Source organism: Neodiprion lecontei, chromosome 5 (assembly GCF_021901455.1).
Source record: "Neodiprion lecontei isolate iyNeoLeco1 chromosome 5, iyNeoLeco1.1, whole genome shotgun sequence".
NCBI classification, from domain to species: Eukaryota; Metazoa; Arthropoda; class Insecta; order Hymenoptera; family Diprionidae; genus Neodiprion; species Neodiprion lecontei.
This window is the reverse complement of record NC_060264.1, coordinates 17,367,904-17,386,072: the sequence shown is the minus strand read 5'-3', so window position 1 is coordinate 17,386,072 and position 18,169 is coordinate 17,367,904. Positions and strand designations below refer to the sequence as shown.

General features: G+C 38.0%; 1 protein-coding gene across 1 annotated transcript in view; it reads left to right on the top strand.

Annotated features, from left to right (window-relative positions):
• LOC107220243 (UPF0489 protein C5orf22 homolog) overlaps positions 1-13,186 on the top strand; it is an 802,831-nt gene extending 789,645 nt beyond the window's left edge. Inside the window, exons 7-8 of the mRNA XM_046741662.1 lie at positions 8,439-8,657; positions 12,935-13,186. Of these exons, the coding sequence (XP_046597618.1) occupies positions 8,439-8,657; positions 12,935-13,067 (352 nt within the window). The 3' untranslated portion in view covers positions 13,068-13,186. The remainder of the gene's footprint in view (positions 1-8,438; positions 8,658-12,934) is intronic.
• Positions 13,187-18,169: the final 4,983 nt, after the last annotated feature.

The window sequence follows — 18,169 nt, the reverse complement described above, 5'->3', positions numbered from 1 at the left end:
GGAAAATTGAAGCGTAGAAGAGACAAAATATGTGAAAGGGTCAAACCATATGCAGTTCTGTGAGGAAATTCTTTGCTTTTTATCATGAGGCGGATATCTGAAATTTTAAATCCTGATTTTCGAATCAATTTTTCATTCATTATTTTCTTCGTATTGAAATATTGAAATTAATCGGTTCAGGTAAAAATGTAGATATATTACAAAATGGAAGGGTCACAATAGCGAATTTTCAAATACTCGAAAACTGGCAGTAATTAAGTTTGAAATGCATATAGTCAAAATATGGAAAAGTAAAAAATTTTGACTTTCTAGACCAAATATAAAATCTTCGGAACGAATTCTGATTATTCTATATTTTGATTTTTACTCTTCCATATTTTGACTACATGCATTTCAAAATTAATTACAGCGAGTTTTCGAGTATTTGAAAATTCGCTATTGTGACTCTTCCGTTTTGTAATATATCTACATTTTTACCTGCACCGATTAATTTCAATATTTCACTACGAAGAAAATAATGAACGAAAAATTGATTCGAAAATCAGGATTTAAAATTTCAAATATCCGCCTCATGATAAAAAACAAAGAATATTTTAACCATCGGTCCTGTTCAAGTAGAATGCTCGACGAAAAAACGATTTGTAAAACAATTATCACGCGCTTTTATACTGAGAAAAAGATCGGCTGTATTAAACAAAATAATGAATAATTCAAATTTTATCATTTTTTCCATAAAATCTTCCTACATTTTCAACTAATTGAAGTCTTTTCTTGTAATTCTACGAAATGATGCATTATCCTGTTCAATTAAAAAACCTATCGTTGATCCACAGAAATGGATGAATAGCGGCTGCCGATAAAATATTCTGTAAATATAAAATCCATCCCCAAAACATCTCTGAATGTAAAAAAACGATTCGTAACTTAAACCTAAATTTTCAGGTTTATCAAAAACAAGTTCATGTACGATACAGAAGCTACAAAAGGAAGCTACAAAAAGTATAGGCACGCACATTAACGATTCTAAAAACTTTTGATTCTTCGAATACGTTTCAGATTATATGTCGTACGAACGATAGGAGAAGATTTGATTTTGATCATGAATACCTTTTTCTTCTCCTGTATCACATAAATCGGAAATTCGTATAGCTTTCAAATTCTACTTTGACAAATATTGTTTTTCCTAGAGATTATCACCTCGCCGCAACGAAACATTGAATCGAACAATAAAAAAAAATTTATTCGTGCTCTTACGTTGGTGAACCTTTTAATTTTTTTTTTTTTTTTTTTTTTACCTTCACTTTTATTATTTTTTCTACTTCCTCCGTTTCATTCACTCATCGTTGGATTATTCTCGTACGATCCCAAGCCATTTCTCTCTCTCTCTCTCTCTCTCTCCTCTTCGGCGCGCCATTTGCATATACGCCTCTCTCCCCTTCCCGTCTCTCTCCATCGCCCCTTATCGCCCCCCTGTGATCGACAAACAATATGTGAGCCCCTACGTAATGAACCCCCTTCTGTTTTTTCGTCCTGGCCCCGCCATTGTTCATTTTTCGCTTTCAGTCCGTAGCTATATATATATATTCGTGTGCCATGCTTGAACTCACATATATATGTATAAATATATACGCGTGCAAGCGTATATTCGAACCTCAACGATTCGAGACTTCGTGGCCCCGAGTTTTTTTTCTCTTCCCATACGTATTCTGCTCTCTTTTTTTGCCACCATTTTTTCTAGGCGCAAACAGATTTCGATATGATTTGTACAGTGAGTGGAAAAAATTTATGCCTGTGTGCGCGTGTGCGAAAAGGCAGGAAACCGGTTGAACGGCTCACGTATTACTTATACGAATCAAACCCTTACGTGCGTATAAAAGCGTAAAAGAGATTTTTTTCTTTTTTCTCGGCCCTTGCGTGTCCGTCAACGAATCGACGATATATTTCCTTCAGAGAGATGATCGTATTATTGGATGTTTCAATAGTGTCGTTAAGATACGGGAATCCTAAAATTTTGAGACCATTAAGCTTTATCGCTGGAAAAAAACATTCTAATCTATTTTATCACATGTTCAAATTCATACCTATTATTCGTCTTCGTATTTTTAACGCTCCTGTCGTCGGGAAAAAATATAACGTGACAGTTTATTTACGTAAAACAATTTGCTCTTTCTGAACGTGAAATCCGTTTAGATTCTTGGAAACTTTCAGAAAGACACGTTTTCCGAAATTTTCAGTCCTTCAGATGCAAAGAGGATAAAAATGAATTGTTCTTATTATTTTTACTTTCGCGTGGAGATTTAGACGTTTTTGAGTGTATCCTGAAATTTTTAGAATAGGATTAAAGCGGGATCGTTATTAAATCTGTTTCAACATCCCAAGGACACAGAATATATTCAATTCAGAAAATTTGTCATTCCTGGAAGACACATACCGATTTAATTATGATCCCATTCGCATCCCACTCTGAAAATTTCAGGATTTACAACAAAGTAACGACCTCATCATAAAAAAGAAAAATAGTCTATTTTTATTTCCTTTGTACGTACAGGACTAAACATTTCGTCAAAAAAACGTTTTCGAATAGATAAATCCTTTATAAATGAAAACGTATCAAGTGATATTTTTTTTAGACAACAGCAAGCGTTGAAAATTCGAAGAAAAAGGTTGAGTTTATAAATCTCACGAAATTTTCCCGCGTGTTTTTCACAAACGGTAAGATCTAAATGCCCGAAAATTGGAGAATTGCGGCTATATCAAAGTTTTGCCGCTACAAAAACCAACCGAAAATCGGTGGATCAGTCCACATGCGTATCACGTAGCTGTATAAGCGATGAGATGTCAAGATGGAACACCGGTTTCTGAATGAAAAGTGACCAGGGCACCGCAGGTGCGACCGATGCAGTGTCCGTAGCTGTAGGAAATAATTAATATTTCAAACAGAAAAGAAAGCGGAATGGTGGGGGGGAGGAAAAGGAGGGGGGAAAAAAACTACCAACACTCCGTATGTCTACAAATGTAATGCAAAAGAAAGAAAAATTGAGGATGAATAATAAAAATATACCGATACGTTTACAACAGTTAACACGGTGGATATGGGATGCTTATCAACTCGTGGCACCTGGCACGCTTTAATCCATTTTAGATTAGCCGGCCGGCAGAGCGCGCAACGTGCGTTCCGTCCACTGAAAAATATAACGATACTAGACAACTCGCTGCGTGGCCGGCACGGAGTAGTAGGAACGAGACAACACTCTGCGATAAAACTTGTCCCCAGTTTTGAGATAACGTAAGAGGAATTGTCTAAACGCGATTTGAGCGCCCCTTACGGAAGAAAATGTGAAATTTTCGCTATAAAATGTAAAAAAAAAAGAGGGCGGCAATCGTAACCTATACGCCTCCGTTTTATAAACATACTCCGTAAATTCGTAAAATACGCATATGAAGTGACTAAAAAACGGTAAAAACCGAGCGATTGCTTTTATAATCTCAACCGACATTAAATCCGAGGAAAAGGTTTGCAAACGGCGAATCGTGAGATCATATGGGGAAGGGGGTGGGTGCGCTATACGGGCTTACACCGCAAGAGGCGCTTAAATCGCACCTTGACAATTCTTCTTACGTTGCCCCAAAAACTGGGCCAGCTTTTGAGCCAAGTGCTGCTCGAGTGTTGTCTCCTTCCTACTGCTCCGTGATGGCCGGTATACGGCTGACTTTACGGAGAGAGAGAAAGATAACACGGAGGTGAAGTTTTGTCTCTCTCGCACCGTTACAGTCTTTCAAAAAGCTTGTACACAGGAGATCAGTGCTCCTTTCGCGCGAGTCTTCTTCCGCAAATCAGTGACGTTAGATTTCGGGTTAGACTGTTCCACGGGTGCGCGGTAACTGGTAGAAAGAGACAGAACTTCACCTCCGAGGTATCTCTCTCTACGGAACATCCACCACCGCAGAAAGCGTTCCAGTATTTTTATATTTCAGTGGTTCCATCCGAACAAACATCGGTCAAGATTAGCTAAACAGTGTTGCCAGTTTGATGTACAATTTGTTGTACTAAATCCAGTACATTTTCAAAGTATTTAGTATGGCGGTACTCCTTTCGTCAATTTAGTACGTTTTTCAACTTCAGTACCCTAATAAGAAAAAAGACTCGAAAACGAATGAAATCCCCAGGGAAATTTTTGCATTGTTGTTGTTGTTGTTGAGAAAAAATGATGCATCGAATAACAAAACCAAAAAAACCAATTCAATTCAAACCAATCGAATGAAAATTTAGTGGGATCAGTTGAGTTGTGTTGCGTTTTGTTGTTCTGAATTTGTGTTTATTGGGTTGTGTTGGGTTCGACGAACTATTATTCGACGAATTGTTTTCGACGAATTTCCCGCAAATCGAAACCGAAACACGGAAGAGAATATAAAAACTATTGTTCTACTATATAGTTTTATAAGTCAGAACTGTGAATCGTGATCAGACGGTCTGTTATAAATGCAAGCTGCGATGTTAGTTTGAGATTTAGAAGAAAACAACAGCAATAAAATGCTAACGTTTTGATGTATTTATTATGTACTCTGTTTGATTCGAAGTGACCGCCAATTTAGTACGAAAATTCGAAATCTGTTACGATGTGGCGCTGCCGTCTAGTACTAAACGATATCTCACGCTGGCAACACTGTATCTAACCCCAAAACCTATCCGTGAGGCTATGGCGATTGCATTTCAATAAGAAAAAGTGAATATGCACTTGGCATGTGAAGTGTGTAAATCACCGTAAGCAACAACGCGAATGATTTTCGGATTTACTGATATTTGACAGTGAGGGGTTTTCGTCGATAGTTTTTACCAGTATACCGATAAGAATTGAGGAAAAATATCATCGCTTATAGTTATATACTAGAAAATTCTGGAGAAATGGAAATTTTTACACTGATGGTTTAAGTATTGGTTCGAGTTCACAGGCGAATTTGGTACAAGTAACTATTCAGCGTGATTATAGTTACCAATGCTACATTCTCTAGCTATTGCAATATCAAATCTGTTTGTTTAACTAAATACACGAATTTACGACCGTTGCTGAAGAAAACTTCGTTCTACTCGGTTATTATTTATGCTAAAATCTCGGACGTTAACAGTGTGAAATAATAGAGGAAGATAGCCTCAACATACAGATGATACATGAACCGCAGATATTGTTTAACAAATTGGAAAAAAAAAAAAATTGTAAATCAAGTCCTACGCTGTGTCATTTCTTCTTGGCAAAATGGCTTTTCCTCTAGTTAAAAGTCAGGAGCTGACGTATTATCGAAAAAAAAAAACGCGACCGAGTACGAAGGAATCAGTATAACCGAAAGACACGAAAATAAACGTCACAGTATGCCAAGTTAATTACTTCATCATCGCTCTAGTTACCAGAGTAAAATCCATGCGTGTTTGCATATTTTACAGATAAAAAAGGTTGAAGAAAGGTCTCATGAAAATTCGACTTCCGCGCTTGCAATTTCAGTTTCGAGAAACGCTGTTGCGAATCATGAAAAGTAATTTTGGCTGCACATGGTTGAGATACGGATATCATTATGCAGGAGATCTTTGAAAAGTAGCTTCCTTAAACGCAACGAGACGCTTTAACGAAGTCTCCTTGGTTCTTCCCTGTTTCTCATCTTCATCCGTTTTCAAAATAATTAGGCATCAGTTATTAAGACACTTGAAAATTGGTTTCTCATCATTTTCATAGTGAAATATCAAATATTTCCGAAGATATCGCGTTCTGAAGACTCTTTCATGGATCCGACTTACCGTTCTTGCTCACGATTCTCATAGGCGATATTACATATTACAAACAAAGAAGAATTTTCACGTAATTTACCTCGTAAAGGAAAGTGTCACATTGGTTTCCGTCAACTGGACAATTGAATTCGAATGAGAGTAGAATTTGATCAGATTGCGTTGAACGCCACAACCTGTTAATTGAATGACGACATCACCTGTCAGCTGTGGCAAATTTCATCTACAAATTGTGAAGCTTGATGGTAAAAACTATACCACTAAAAAAAGAACGATTGTATTATAACACAAACGTTGTTGGACAGTGAAGTTTCATGGAATCCATGGCACTATTTATTCGGTATTAAAATAATTTCGTACGAAGTTTCCGAAATGATACTGTGATAACAGGTAAAAAGTCTATTAAAAATATCACCTGTTCTCATACTTGGCACTTTACACTTTAACACCGTCATTGCTGCACTGTAAAAAAAACGGCGGTGTTAAAATTGACAAGAATCCAGCGATGCTTGGTCTACTATTCGGAATTTGAACATCCGATGGTATTTCTAGATTGACATCAAATTATGATACATACAGTCCGCATTTTCATCAGAGATATTAGAGTATCCATCTTTTCCAACTGCGATGCCGATTCGTAGTTTTAAGTCAGCAAAACACAACGTCGTTAACCAAATATGGTGCGCGTAACGTGTGAATGGGGACCGATTCATGACGGTGAGGAATAAACGTCATGGTTTCGGAATACAAGCATTTTGCCTTGGTTGAGTTGTTTTTAAAACCCGTAATTTGGGCGTCCCAAGTTCACTCGACGAGTGCGTCTGCCAACTTGCACGGCTTTTCGACTGTGGAGCGGGCGCATTACCGCAGCATATTAGTGACCAGCATGGCAGTTATATACCTTCTCTTCGTTATTACTGACATTAGCTTCACGACTATATGGCTATTTGGTGTCAAATGACGACAAGGCTGATTCGTAATTCCGTGCTTTTCGTGTCGCATTAATATTTCCTCTGTCTTTTTCGGAATTTTTTTGTTTTCTTTAGTTTTTTTTTTTTTTTTTTTTTTTTTTACCCTTCCATTCCTCGGGAATGGAGGCCACACTGTATGGCTACAGCGGACCATTTACACGTAAATAACAGCATATCCAAGGACACTTTACTGATTCTGAGCACCGTTAACTCATTTCCGATTCGGTATTTGAACTCGAAATGCGGAGAATCATTCCATTGAGATTTGACCAAGTCAAGTATCAATGTCATTGAACCAGAAGAACCTCGGGTTTTTTTTAACCCATTAATTGAAATGCTACTCACTTGAAAATTAATTTAATGATAATATCCATTCGTGAACATTGATTTCGAGTAATTTCTACCTCGTGATGTGATTTTCGTTGATTTCTGGTGTATAGGAATCAATGATTTGCATGGATGTCCCGTGATTTCCTAATATTCTATGCGAATTTCCAGATCCCAAAGAATCACTGAAGATTACCTAGAACACGGTTGGAAATCACGTAAAGTATGCGATAAGATAAAAATCAGCAGAAAATACTCGACATCGATATCAATGACGAATTGAAACCATTAGTCGTTTACCGCAAGACAATTTGTTCTTACCATGTGATTTCCAACTAATTGCTCCTTGATTGAAAGAACATTCGAGTCATTTGAATTCCTTTTGTCCGCAATTTGATTTATAACTGTGAAATTTAAGCCGTCCTCTAGCGAATTTCCCGAAGTAAAAAATCATCCCACAATCGAATTATAAATTAAGAAAAAATAATTCCAAAAAGATTCTGCCTACATCACAGTCGAGAACAATCTCTCAACAAATATAAATTGTAAGAAATTTGCACTAAATTGCAAATTGTGATTTTTTTACAAGTAACAGCTGAAAACAGTAGGAAGAGTGCTGCATAAGCACGGTAACTTTTCTCTCTTCAGTAGCCCAAGTGGCCGGGTTTCGACCTGATTTTCCCACTCTTCCAATTGTGCTCTTGTTCTTTTATTTATCTTCCTCGAACGCTGAACTTTTTCACGACCTCTTGGATCGTCTCATAAAACACGTGAATCTAAATACTAGATCCTAAGATTACGTGATAGACATACTTGAAGTATATATAAAAAAATAAGCACTAAATTAAATAGTAATCTCCTGTGTTTTGTGTATTGACTAGAATTTACTACGTTTGCACGAACCTTTATACCAGATAAGTTTTTACTGTGTTTGTACGGTGGGAAAAACGCACTTTCAAACCTGAAACTCCCATAATTGATAAATAATTGATTCAATTTTTGGATCACATGGGAAAGAAGCAGTTTGAATTGCTGGACGACGATCTTTCTAGGATTACGAATAGCTTCTGGTTAGCGTTGATTGATGTTTCAGACAACACAATTAATATTACAGCGAACTCTATGTTTTTGTAAATTCTTTATGCTTCGATAACAGATGAGACAGTTCTTCTTTCGCAAAGATAGCAGACGATAATGAATGATTTTCAAAACTATACTTCGTCGATGATCAAATCGAAGATCAACTTACGATGAATAACAATCATTGATACCGATTATATCTCACGCTTGCGAGTACTAAGAACCGACAAAAGAAAACGCGCCTGAGATTTTCTTCGCTGACGCAATATTTGGAATATTTGTCGCAGGTACGAAGAAGTCGAACGTATCTTTCGGGAAGTCACCGCGGTTTACAAGGAGTCGGAAGTCGACTGGACACTTGTCCACGACGCTGGATGCACAAGGGACGACACGGACCTGCCGCATCACGTGACTACCCAGCAGGACTTGAGCCGTCTGATAACCGGAACATTCAGAGCTTTTCTCGCCGCTCTACCAGCGCCACCGACAATAGTGACAATCGCAAGGTTGGTACCCGTGACTCGATCAAATCGCAAATGGCGAAACGTCACTGAGGGAAATTTTTATCTCCGGTTACCGCTCGGTCCTTAACCTTTTAACCCTTTAAGGACGGGACTGGTTGATATTTCGACCACTCAAGTATCATAATATTTTCGAGTTGTTTTGGGGATAATATTACGTGTTGAATATAGCAAAAATAGTGTAACCATTCTGGGAAGGATGTTTGACATTGAAATAGTGATTTCAAGGTCAAATTTTTTCTTCGGTATCTCGACCTGAAAATTGGTATACCCACGTATTTTGGTGCTTCGAATTCGAAAAAAATAGTATTGCGTATGGTAAAACGCATCTTCAAGGTGAATATAAAGTCGAAATATTTGATCACCGTTAGTTTCCACCGGCAGATCAGCACATTGTTTTTTCTCGCGGAGGATTTCTTATCAATTTCGGGTTAAAATAGAAGAAGCAATAAACTTGACCTTGAAATGTAATTTTCAAGGTCAAGGATGTGTCCTGGACATCTTTTACTATTTTTTTCGTATTCAGCGTATCCAATTACGTAGTAAATCACTCCTAACTCGCCAAATCAAATTTTTAATATTGGACTTTACGTTGCAGACGGGAGTGGTCGAAATTTCGACCACTGGGTTGGTCGGACACTCGACGTGAGAAATTCATTGATATTATAGTACACAAATTTCGTGTAAGATAAAAGGTCGATTTCAACGTAAAAATTCCCGTCCTGAAAAGGTCAACTATTTTCATTTTTTACCACAACCGTAAAATATAGTTCTAGGTAGAAAACGTAAAATTAGTTTTGTAGCTGTTACCGGAAAGTCTAGTATCCGTTACTATTCTTTCTCATTACGATCACGGTTACTAAATTTTCTTGTAACTGTTGCGAAAATTTAATGCTCGTGCAACGATAAATTGACGTTAAAGCTTTGTTTAGCTAAAAAAGTAGTTAAACTGAAGAAACTGATTTTGCGTTGCAATTACCAAAAAAGGATCGAAGATAGCGCAAAATAGTTACGTGTACCTCATTTTTCATAATTCCAACAATATTTAAGCAGTTTTTTTAACGATGCCTGTTTTACTGAATCTTTCTAGACACTATAACGGATAAAATTTTTATCAGTGATCGGAGGTGAAAAAAAAATAGTAGTACTGTTTTGCACTGAGTTGTTTTTAGGTATTAAAATTCCTGGAAATATACTTCAGTGGCAGAAAATTCTATTTCAAGGTTCAATGAATTATCTTGAATAACGTAGAAGTTACGAAGTTTCTAAAAGTTTGAATGTCCGCCATTTGGCAACCAAGTTTGGAAAAGGTTTGAAAAAATTATCGTCACATCGTCTAAATGTGGAAAAGATTTTCTTCATATCACAATCAAATCGGAAGTCCGGAAATCTGTAGCTACGAAACTTATTTACTTCTGCACTGTATATGATTGAGAATTATATTTTGGAAAAACTCCTAAACAGGCATGGCAGAATTTGTGAATTTCGAAAAAGTTTCAACATTCGCAATTTTAAAACTGGATGTGAGAAAGGTCCGAAGGAATTACTGGAATATCATCCAGATGTAGACACTTTTATCTCCAAATTACAGTCACGTCGGTCAAATAATTTGTTTCCTACGGCACCTTGTTGGAAATACGAGGTACGAAAATGCACGAAACATCAGATATATAGTAAACTATATGACTTTTGATCTAGTATATCTGATGATTCGTGCTTTAGTAATTCGTCATGTGATTCCTTATACATTTTATCGAGTTTACAAGATAAATCATGTAATAAATAACAAGCTTAATTCTTTCAAAATATTTTATAATTTGACACGTGAACATATTTATTAGGGTATTAGGAAAAATCGGACACGCAGACGCTACAGTAATACATCAGTTTTTGAAGACAATTGAACGCAATTTGGTATACGTCGACCAAACAAAAGTTTTGACAAAGTTACACAAGTTTTTAAGAGTAAAGCAACGTCTTTGATTCGAGTAAATATTATTGAACACATGTGGATAAGCCTTCTATTAGATTCATTATACGTTATGCAAGTAAACTTTAGTTGCTTCGGGGTAAAAAGCTTCGATTATATGTATAAGGCAATTGAATTTTCGGTTTAATACGCGCCTACTAAAAATTTAATGACACCAATTAAACAGAATCAATTGAATTGAAAGAAAAACTTTTAATTCAGATAGAATGAAGGTGAAAAAAAAAAAAAAAAACTTCCAGCATAACACCAATCTCTGATAGTAAAAAACGTCCATCATTGAAGGAAAAATAATCTGTACGGTAGATAAACCTTCTCTCGGGTTAATACGCAACTGAAAATCAGTCGCTTTTAACGCTTAGTTTTTCCGGGTGGTAAAATCGAGACGGCGACGCGCGACGAGAAGAGAAAAAAAATTGTCTCACCGCTTCCGGAGCGATGTTGATTCGTCGGATGTTAAAGAAGTCGTCAAAACGAGTAGCGGAGGCACGCAATTCCGGCTGCGGCGCAAGATTCGGTTATCTCTGTCCGCACCGAGTGTAAAACGCGCGGCCAAGAAGAATTCCGGGCCGCAGCCCGCGCCTTTCAGTGTTGCCAAATTGAATTTCTCCGCTTCGTGGACGCGATCATAGATGGCGCGAGTATAGCCGAGAGCAGGCTATGCCGGGAAACGGGGTGGGGCGAGGGCTAAGGGTGGGTTTGATTATGGTCAGGGTAGGACGCGGGCTCCACCTCGAACCGACTTAAGCCCACCCCGTAGGAGCCTCGGAAAATACTCGGGGGGATGAGAACGGATCGAGAAACCGGGAGAATACCGCGAGGAGGGGGAAGGAGGAGGTGAAAGGGAGGAGAAAGGAACCACAGGGGTGAACAAAATTCTTTTGCCCGATCCACGGACTTCGCTTCTTTTGCGACAGATGGCAGCTTCGTACAGTGACGAGAATTCCTACCGGGTTCAAAAAAAACACTTTATTCATATTTTTAGGGTTTATTAATCACCGAATTACAGTCGACCAATGATGCTGTTTCTTCCATGTTGTAATTGCCGTTGATATTTTTGTGCACAGTATGAGTTTTTTTATAATCGTAGTCCGATTAATAATATTATAAATAGACCGCAGTTGTTTGCTGTCCAATTTTTAGGGGCTTGAGAATAATTGGACACGAATTAAATAGTTGTTTTCAAATTGAATAATATCAATCTGTTAAAGAAATTTTGAAAAATTCAAATGTTTTCAACAGTTTTGATGATTCAGGCTTTCTTCAAATAGTTTGAACGTTTCGATTGGTTCGAATTTTTGTTTCAAATAGTTCAAATGTTTCGAAGATCTCGAATGAATATTTCGAATCTTCGGAATAATTAGACTAGTTTAAATATTTCGAATAGTGAGAACGTTTGAATTGAATTTTGCGGTTCTTGGAATGTTTCACATAGTTGCAATGGAATATTTCGAACGTTTCGAATAAGTTGTTCGTTTTCCAGTTCAACCGTACTGATAACTTCAACTCCCAGTGAAATCGTAATTTAACCACACGTGCTATTGTTGTGTTGAGTGTGAAATAGCGTTCAATGACTTCCAAGCGCTATGAGTGACTCGAAACTCAACCAATTTGAATAACTCGAACCTCTGCGAATTTTCTAGACAGATTTTATGACAATGAAAATTTCGGGAATCTAATCGATTATAAGTAAAAGTTGTAAAGCAGTAGCTCTCGCCATCTGTCGTCACGAATATGGAGTTATCTCGATTACTTCCGGGTCTGACGTGAAAAATCGATATATCTAGAACCCGCGACCATCCCCGCTTCGCCACCGCCGTGCTTCCGGTAAAAACAAGTCGTCTGAAGTCACCTTCGGATGAACCCACGCATTCTTTCTACTTCCACCGGACCAAACGAAAAGAATTTTTTGCTCAAACATTTTCTATTTGAAATTGTATAAACTCTATACCGCTAAACAGGTTCGAACAGCTTCAAGGACACACCGTTTGTGGTCAGTGTGTAATTTGCGGCCACCTTTATAAAATTCTCAACTTTTTAATTCGAATTTCCATCCGTTCGAGGATCTGTTCAATTGTTCGACATTTACGAGTAGAATCCGACTTTAAGAAGGTTTTGGGCAGAAGTTTTTAATATCTGCAACACTTTCTTGTTCTCAAACGAACACCGCTGTTGGTGTCATTCGCGGCTATAACCTCAAATTAGACTCAATGAATATGGCTAGAACTGGTACATCTATTCTACTTGATAATTCATCAATTTTGAAATGTTACAGGTCGAGCCTGGACGATTATTGCCCTCCCGAGGACGTGGATCTTATTCAAACCAGAGTTCTCGACGAGTTGCGTCACCGCCTGGGAACCGTCGACATCAAACTTGCCTATCAGGAGCTGCAGGAATCTCCTTGAATACTACGAATAGCCTTCCTTACTTGCGCCTCGTATATGTAATCCTTCGAATTGCATTTTTATGGAAACTTATGTTCTTACTGCGCATTTTTCTCTCAGGTATGGAATAAAGGCATGAAAAATAACTGTCTGACGACTGAAAAGTTGTTTGCTGGATTCCCTTTTTTATTTTCCCGCTTTTCTATATATTCGGAGAAGAGGAAGGGGTGGATAGGTACTATAATCACCTCGAAAATGAAAAGTTGAGATTCACCCAATCTCGACGCTTTCACTCAAGTACAGAGAATCACCTGCACTGACCAATTTTCGAGTGCGTTTTTGTGTGATCAATTTTTGTCCGATGATATCTCGGAGACGAATCGATAGATTTCGATGATTTTCGTCCCAATATACGCGGCTTTTATTAATCTAAAATCGACCAGATTTTGGACTCAATCACTGATTGAATAACAAAATTGAAATAACGATATCTTGAAAACAGAAAAACAGATTCTTATGATTTTTGTCCCAATCGACGCGACTCTGCTTGACCCAAAACGGATGAAATTTTTGATCCGATGATTCCAGTAGTTTTCGAATTATTTGAATCACACATTTCGGAAAAATCTTCGAACTAACAATAACCCCTGAACCCAAAACGCATTAACCATTCGATTTCACCGGTTTCGGTTATTAAGAGCCTGCTCAACTTTTTTACGGCCATTTTTTAAGGCCCTTATGCCGCTTAGACGGCTACTTCTCCGGGGTCCGGAGCTCGTGTTTCTCTCGTGATTTACATACGATCTGTACCACTGTGCCACGGCCCAAGGCCCGCAGGCACTTCCACAATGCGTTTGCACAATGACAGAAAAAGGTGGTGGTCGTTTTTTTCTTTTCCTTTCCTTTTCTCTTCTTTTTTGTTTGGCCCCTTCCTGACCGCCGCTTTCCTTCTTCCTTGTGCCGTTCTATACGTACATACTTACGTATGTGAACGTTACACGTATGCATGCGTGAATGTATATACACAGTGTACAATTGATATTTGCATAAGACGCTGAGGATCTCGGTTCGTTCCCACCGTCTCCGGCTTCTCTAACCCTTTCATTCTCCTCCCATACGCACGTACAAACAGTTGGCGCAAAAAATCTCTTCCTTCCTGGCGATGAATTTATTTGTATGTAGAATGATTTTTTGTTTTAAAAATTTCATTCAACCCTCCGTCTTTTCCTTTTCATACTTTTTTTTTTTACACATCGTTCTGGTTGTGATACTTCTTATTTGCTATCGATCAACCCGATCATATTTATACATGGAACTCGACATGCGAGTATAATGATATATTTGACTCGAGGGATTCATAACAAATCGTATAAACGTACATTTTTAAACTCACCGTTGTATTTTTAATCTGGAAAAATTGTTTGTCTCAAGTATTTTCAACAAAATCAAAAAATATCATCCATTCCATATAATTTGTCAAACCCAAAAAAAAGTGTTTTCAAAACAAAAGAAGACGAACGAACAGATCGTCACATCGTTCGGCATTTGCCTAAACAAACTTCTACCCCTAATTTCATTTTTAAATATGCTCGCATAGCCTCAGATTCGTGTAAGAATAATATCTAGACATGCAACTCCGGGATGAAGCACCCTGCATTTTCCTTGCTCCGTCTGTTGTTCGGTTACTGGTTTTTATGCAGATCAGTTCCGGACGGGATTATAGGCATCAACGCCACGCACCCGTGTTGATCAGGATGCTGTGAGAACTGCGCTTTTGCCCGTCCGTGTCCTGGCACATCTTTCGTCTCTTTCTATTTACCTCTGCATATTCTCATGTGCATGTAATATATATATATATATATATATATATATATATATATATATATATATATATATATATATATATATATGAGTATATAATAAGTAGCTATATTTTACCCAAAAAGTGCGCATATTCTTTCATTTATCTCAATAATATGCATTTAGTGTAGAAATATAAAGATAAAGGGTATGTAACTAATTTAGTTTCAAGTATATACCTAAGGCTAAACAAAATAGATGCGATTCAAAAATTACACCAAGCTGTTTCAAAGTAATTTCAAGGAGTTTCAAACGAATTGAAGGTAGTTTCACGCGATCTTAAGCCGGTTGAAAATGTTTTCGAGAAATCCCGAATGATTTCTGAACAGTCTCAAGTACTATCGAGCAATTTTCAAATGATTACAAACCGTTTTGAACTAATTACAAAGCGTTTGGAACGCTGCTTATCTGATTTCAAGCCATTCGAAGCGGTTCCGAACGGTTTTAACCAATTTCTAAGTGATTTGATACGAATCAAAACGAGTTCAAACTATTTTCGACGATTTTTCTCAATTTTAAAATGTTTTTTAGCCACTCCAAGCGATTTCCAAGTATTTTCAAAATGAAGATCATCAATCGTCAAACTAATTTCAAGTACTTTCAAGCGGTTTCACAGTGGTACCAAAAGATTCCAAGTGCAGGTGCTAAACTGATTCAAACCGATTTCTGAATGATTTCACACGATTTCAAAATGAATACTAATGGCTTGAAACTAATTTTCGTGAGTTACAAACTGATTTCAAGCAATTTCCAACGAATTTCTGATAGATTGTAACCAAAAATGGTTAGCGATATGACGAAGTCAACGCAGCCCTTAAAAAATCATTCGACTCGGGTTCCTCAAGCTTTTCTTGCGAGCATCTGGAAGCTGGAAAAGCTCGCTGCCTAATTTGCACAATCCCGTGGCGTCGTCCCCGTTTCCCGCAGTGTTATTACTACAGTTCATATAGCTGCTGCAGCGTTGCACCCGTGACAAACGGGATCTCGGGATCACAGTGTAATATGCTAATGCGTCGGGTTAATGCGATGCACAAAGCCAATTATACCGCGAAGCCCGAAGGTCTCGAGCGTCGAAGCTACCGGTTCCTCTGCGATTTGTACACGCGAAATATTCGCCTGCAGCCTATAGACAAAACGCCCGGTAAAAGAGATCCAGAGATGGCATGTTGTATAATAAAATCTAGAGGGGCGAAAGGACGAGGGATGTCCTCGATCGACACCCTGAACATTGTTCAAGGGCGCTATTTGTGTTTGTTAAAACCCTTTGTTCGTTCCGAAACACCGGAGGTGGGGTTGGATATGAGGAGAGAGAGAGAAAAAAAAATTACTCACGTCACAAATTCGGAGACCATCATCAGTGCTGCTTCTCTGTCCGGTCACTCGACAGTCGATCCAAGTAATGCCTTAACATCGGTCCTCAGCTTTACGTTTCTGGGTAATTACTTCGACTCAAATGCAGACGCAAGCTTTTTCTCTGTGAGAAGGAGAGTGAGAGAATTTTTTCGAAATTTATCCATATAGAAGAGTATTTTTTCTTCTTCTCTTCAATTGTTCAGTGAGGTTCGAACATTACGTAGTTTCGCCAAATTCATACGGGTATATTACAGAAATTGGATAGTTGGTTCAGTGAAAATTGGTAACATCTTTATTTGAAGATTCGTACAGAAAAACAATTTTGAACTGACGTAGGTCCAGGGAAATTGACAGATTGCGTAAAAGTGTGTAGTTTAATCTTACATGAATAAATAATCATTGAGGCCATTCACTTGAAACTCGAACTGATGATTTCAGTACATCAATATTGATTTCTAGTGATTTCCATCGTGTCATGTGAGTTTCGTTTATTTACGGTGTACCGAGTTATTTCAAGTAACTTCTAACGATTTTCAGTGATTTCCGGCTTACAAATCACTTGGGATCATCTTTTTTTTATTAATTAAAGCACAAGACAAGACACTCGATGTTGGTATTAATGATCAATTAAAACCATTTGCGACGATTTCCATGATTTTCAACACATGCCGGCCGATTTCTTCAGCGCTATAACGTGGTTTTAAGTGATTCACAACGATTTGTAAAATTTATCATTCAAACAAACATTAGAGTCATCTGAATTTCTCCAATTTACAATCTGATATTCGATTCTTAAACTTATGGTTTCCTCGAGTGAATGCCCCTTCGAAAAATGGCGTCACCGCCACATTAGAAATGGGTTTCCTCGACCCCAATAAAATACAAAATAAAAAATTTCACGTGATTTCGTCAAATCTTTAGTAATCATCATTTCGTTTCGCAGGACGTCGAGTGATCCGTTATTCGGTAATTATAACCAACGACTGCCAATTTTCGCTAGTGAAATTACACGAGCTCGAGCCGAGTTTACGACGTCATCGATGCCCTGCACTAATGGACACGCAGAGATCGTACAATGATGACGCAGTGTGGAGGTGCGTGAGAGTGGACGAGGAATATATAATCCCCGTCTGTATAGGTGCGTGCATCCAGTTCAGCCGTTGCATCCGCAGCCGGTCAGTTGCTCGATACCAGCTGAATATATTCTACCTCGCGTGCAGAGAGTGCAGGCCATCCTAAAATTCCGTCCATCCCGAGCGGTTCGTCATCGATTTCGTTCGAACGTCGTCGATTCAACTCACAATCGTTTACGCCTAGTCGGGATCATCCGAAGACCGAAGGCTCGAAACTCTCCAGATTTTCGAATTTTGAATCAAGATGCTCGTCGATCGTCTTGGTGACTTCGTCGAGTGCAATCCGCTTTTATCCACATCCAATATCGTTCCTCTGAATTACTTCCGATGGTGTTGCAGCTGCCGGTGATGAAGCTTCTCTTTTCGAATGATTTTCTGGAGTAACGGAAAGTACGAGTGATAATTTGGGATTAATAGATGTGCGGTATTTTAAGATTGTGAGGTCAGTGATACGCAATTGTGACGGAGGGTGAATCACTCGGTCTCCTTGTTTAATTAGTGTTGTTCGGTCTTGCGGTTGAGAAGAATTGAGAAGAAACGACACTCGAGGCCCGATGAAAAACAACTTTCGAAGTAATGTGACAGTCTTACTTCAGTGGAATTTATCTTTCGCGTCGAGTTTGGTTGGGAAAAATATCGATAAAAATACGGAATGTATAAGAATGAGGTGTTTCGTTTTCACTCAAAATTCCATTCCAAAAATCTAAAAGTCGAGAATCATTGAATTTTCATATTCACAGGTATCACTGCTTTTTTTCACTTATTGCAACTTTTTTT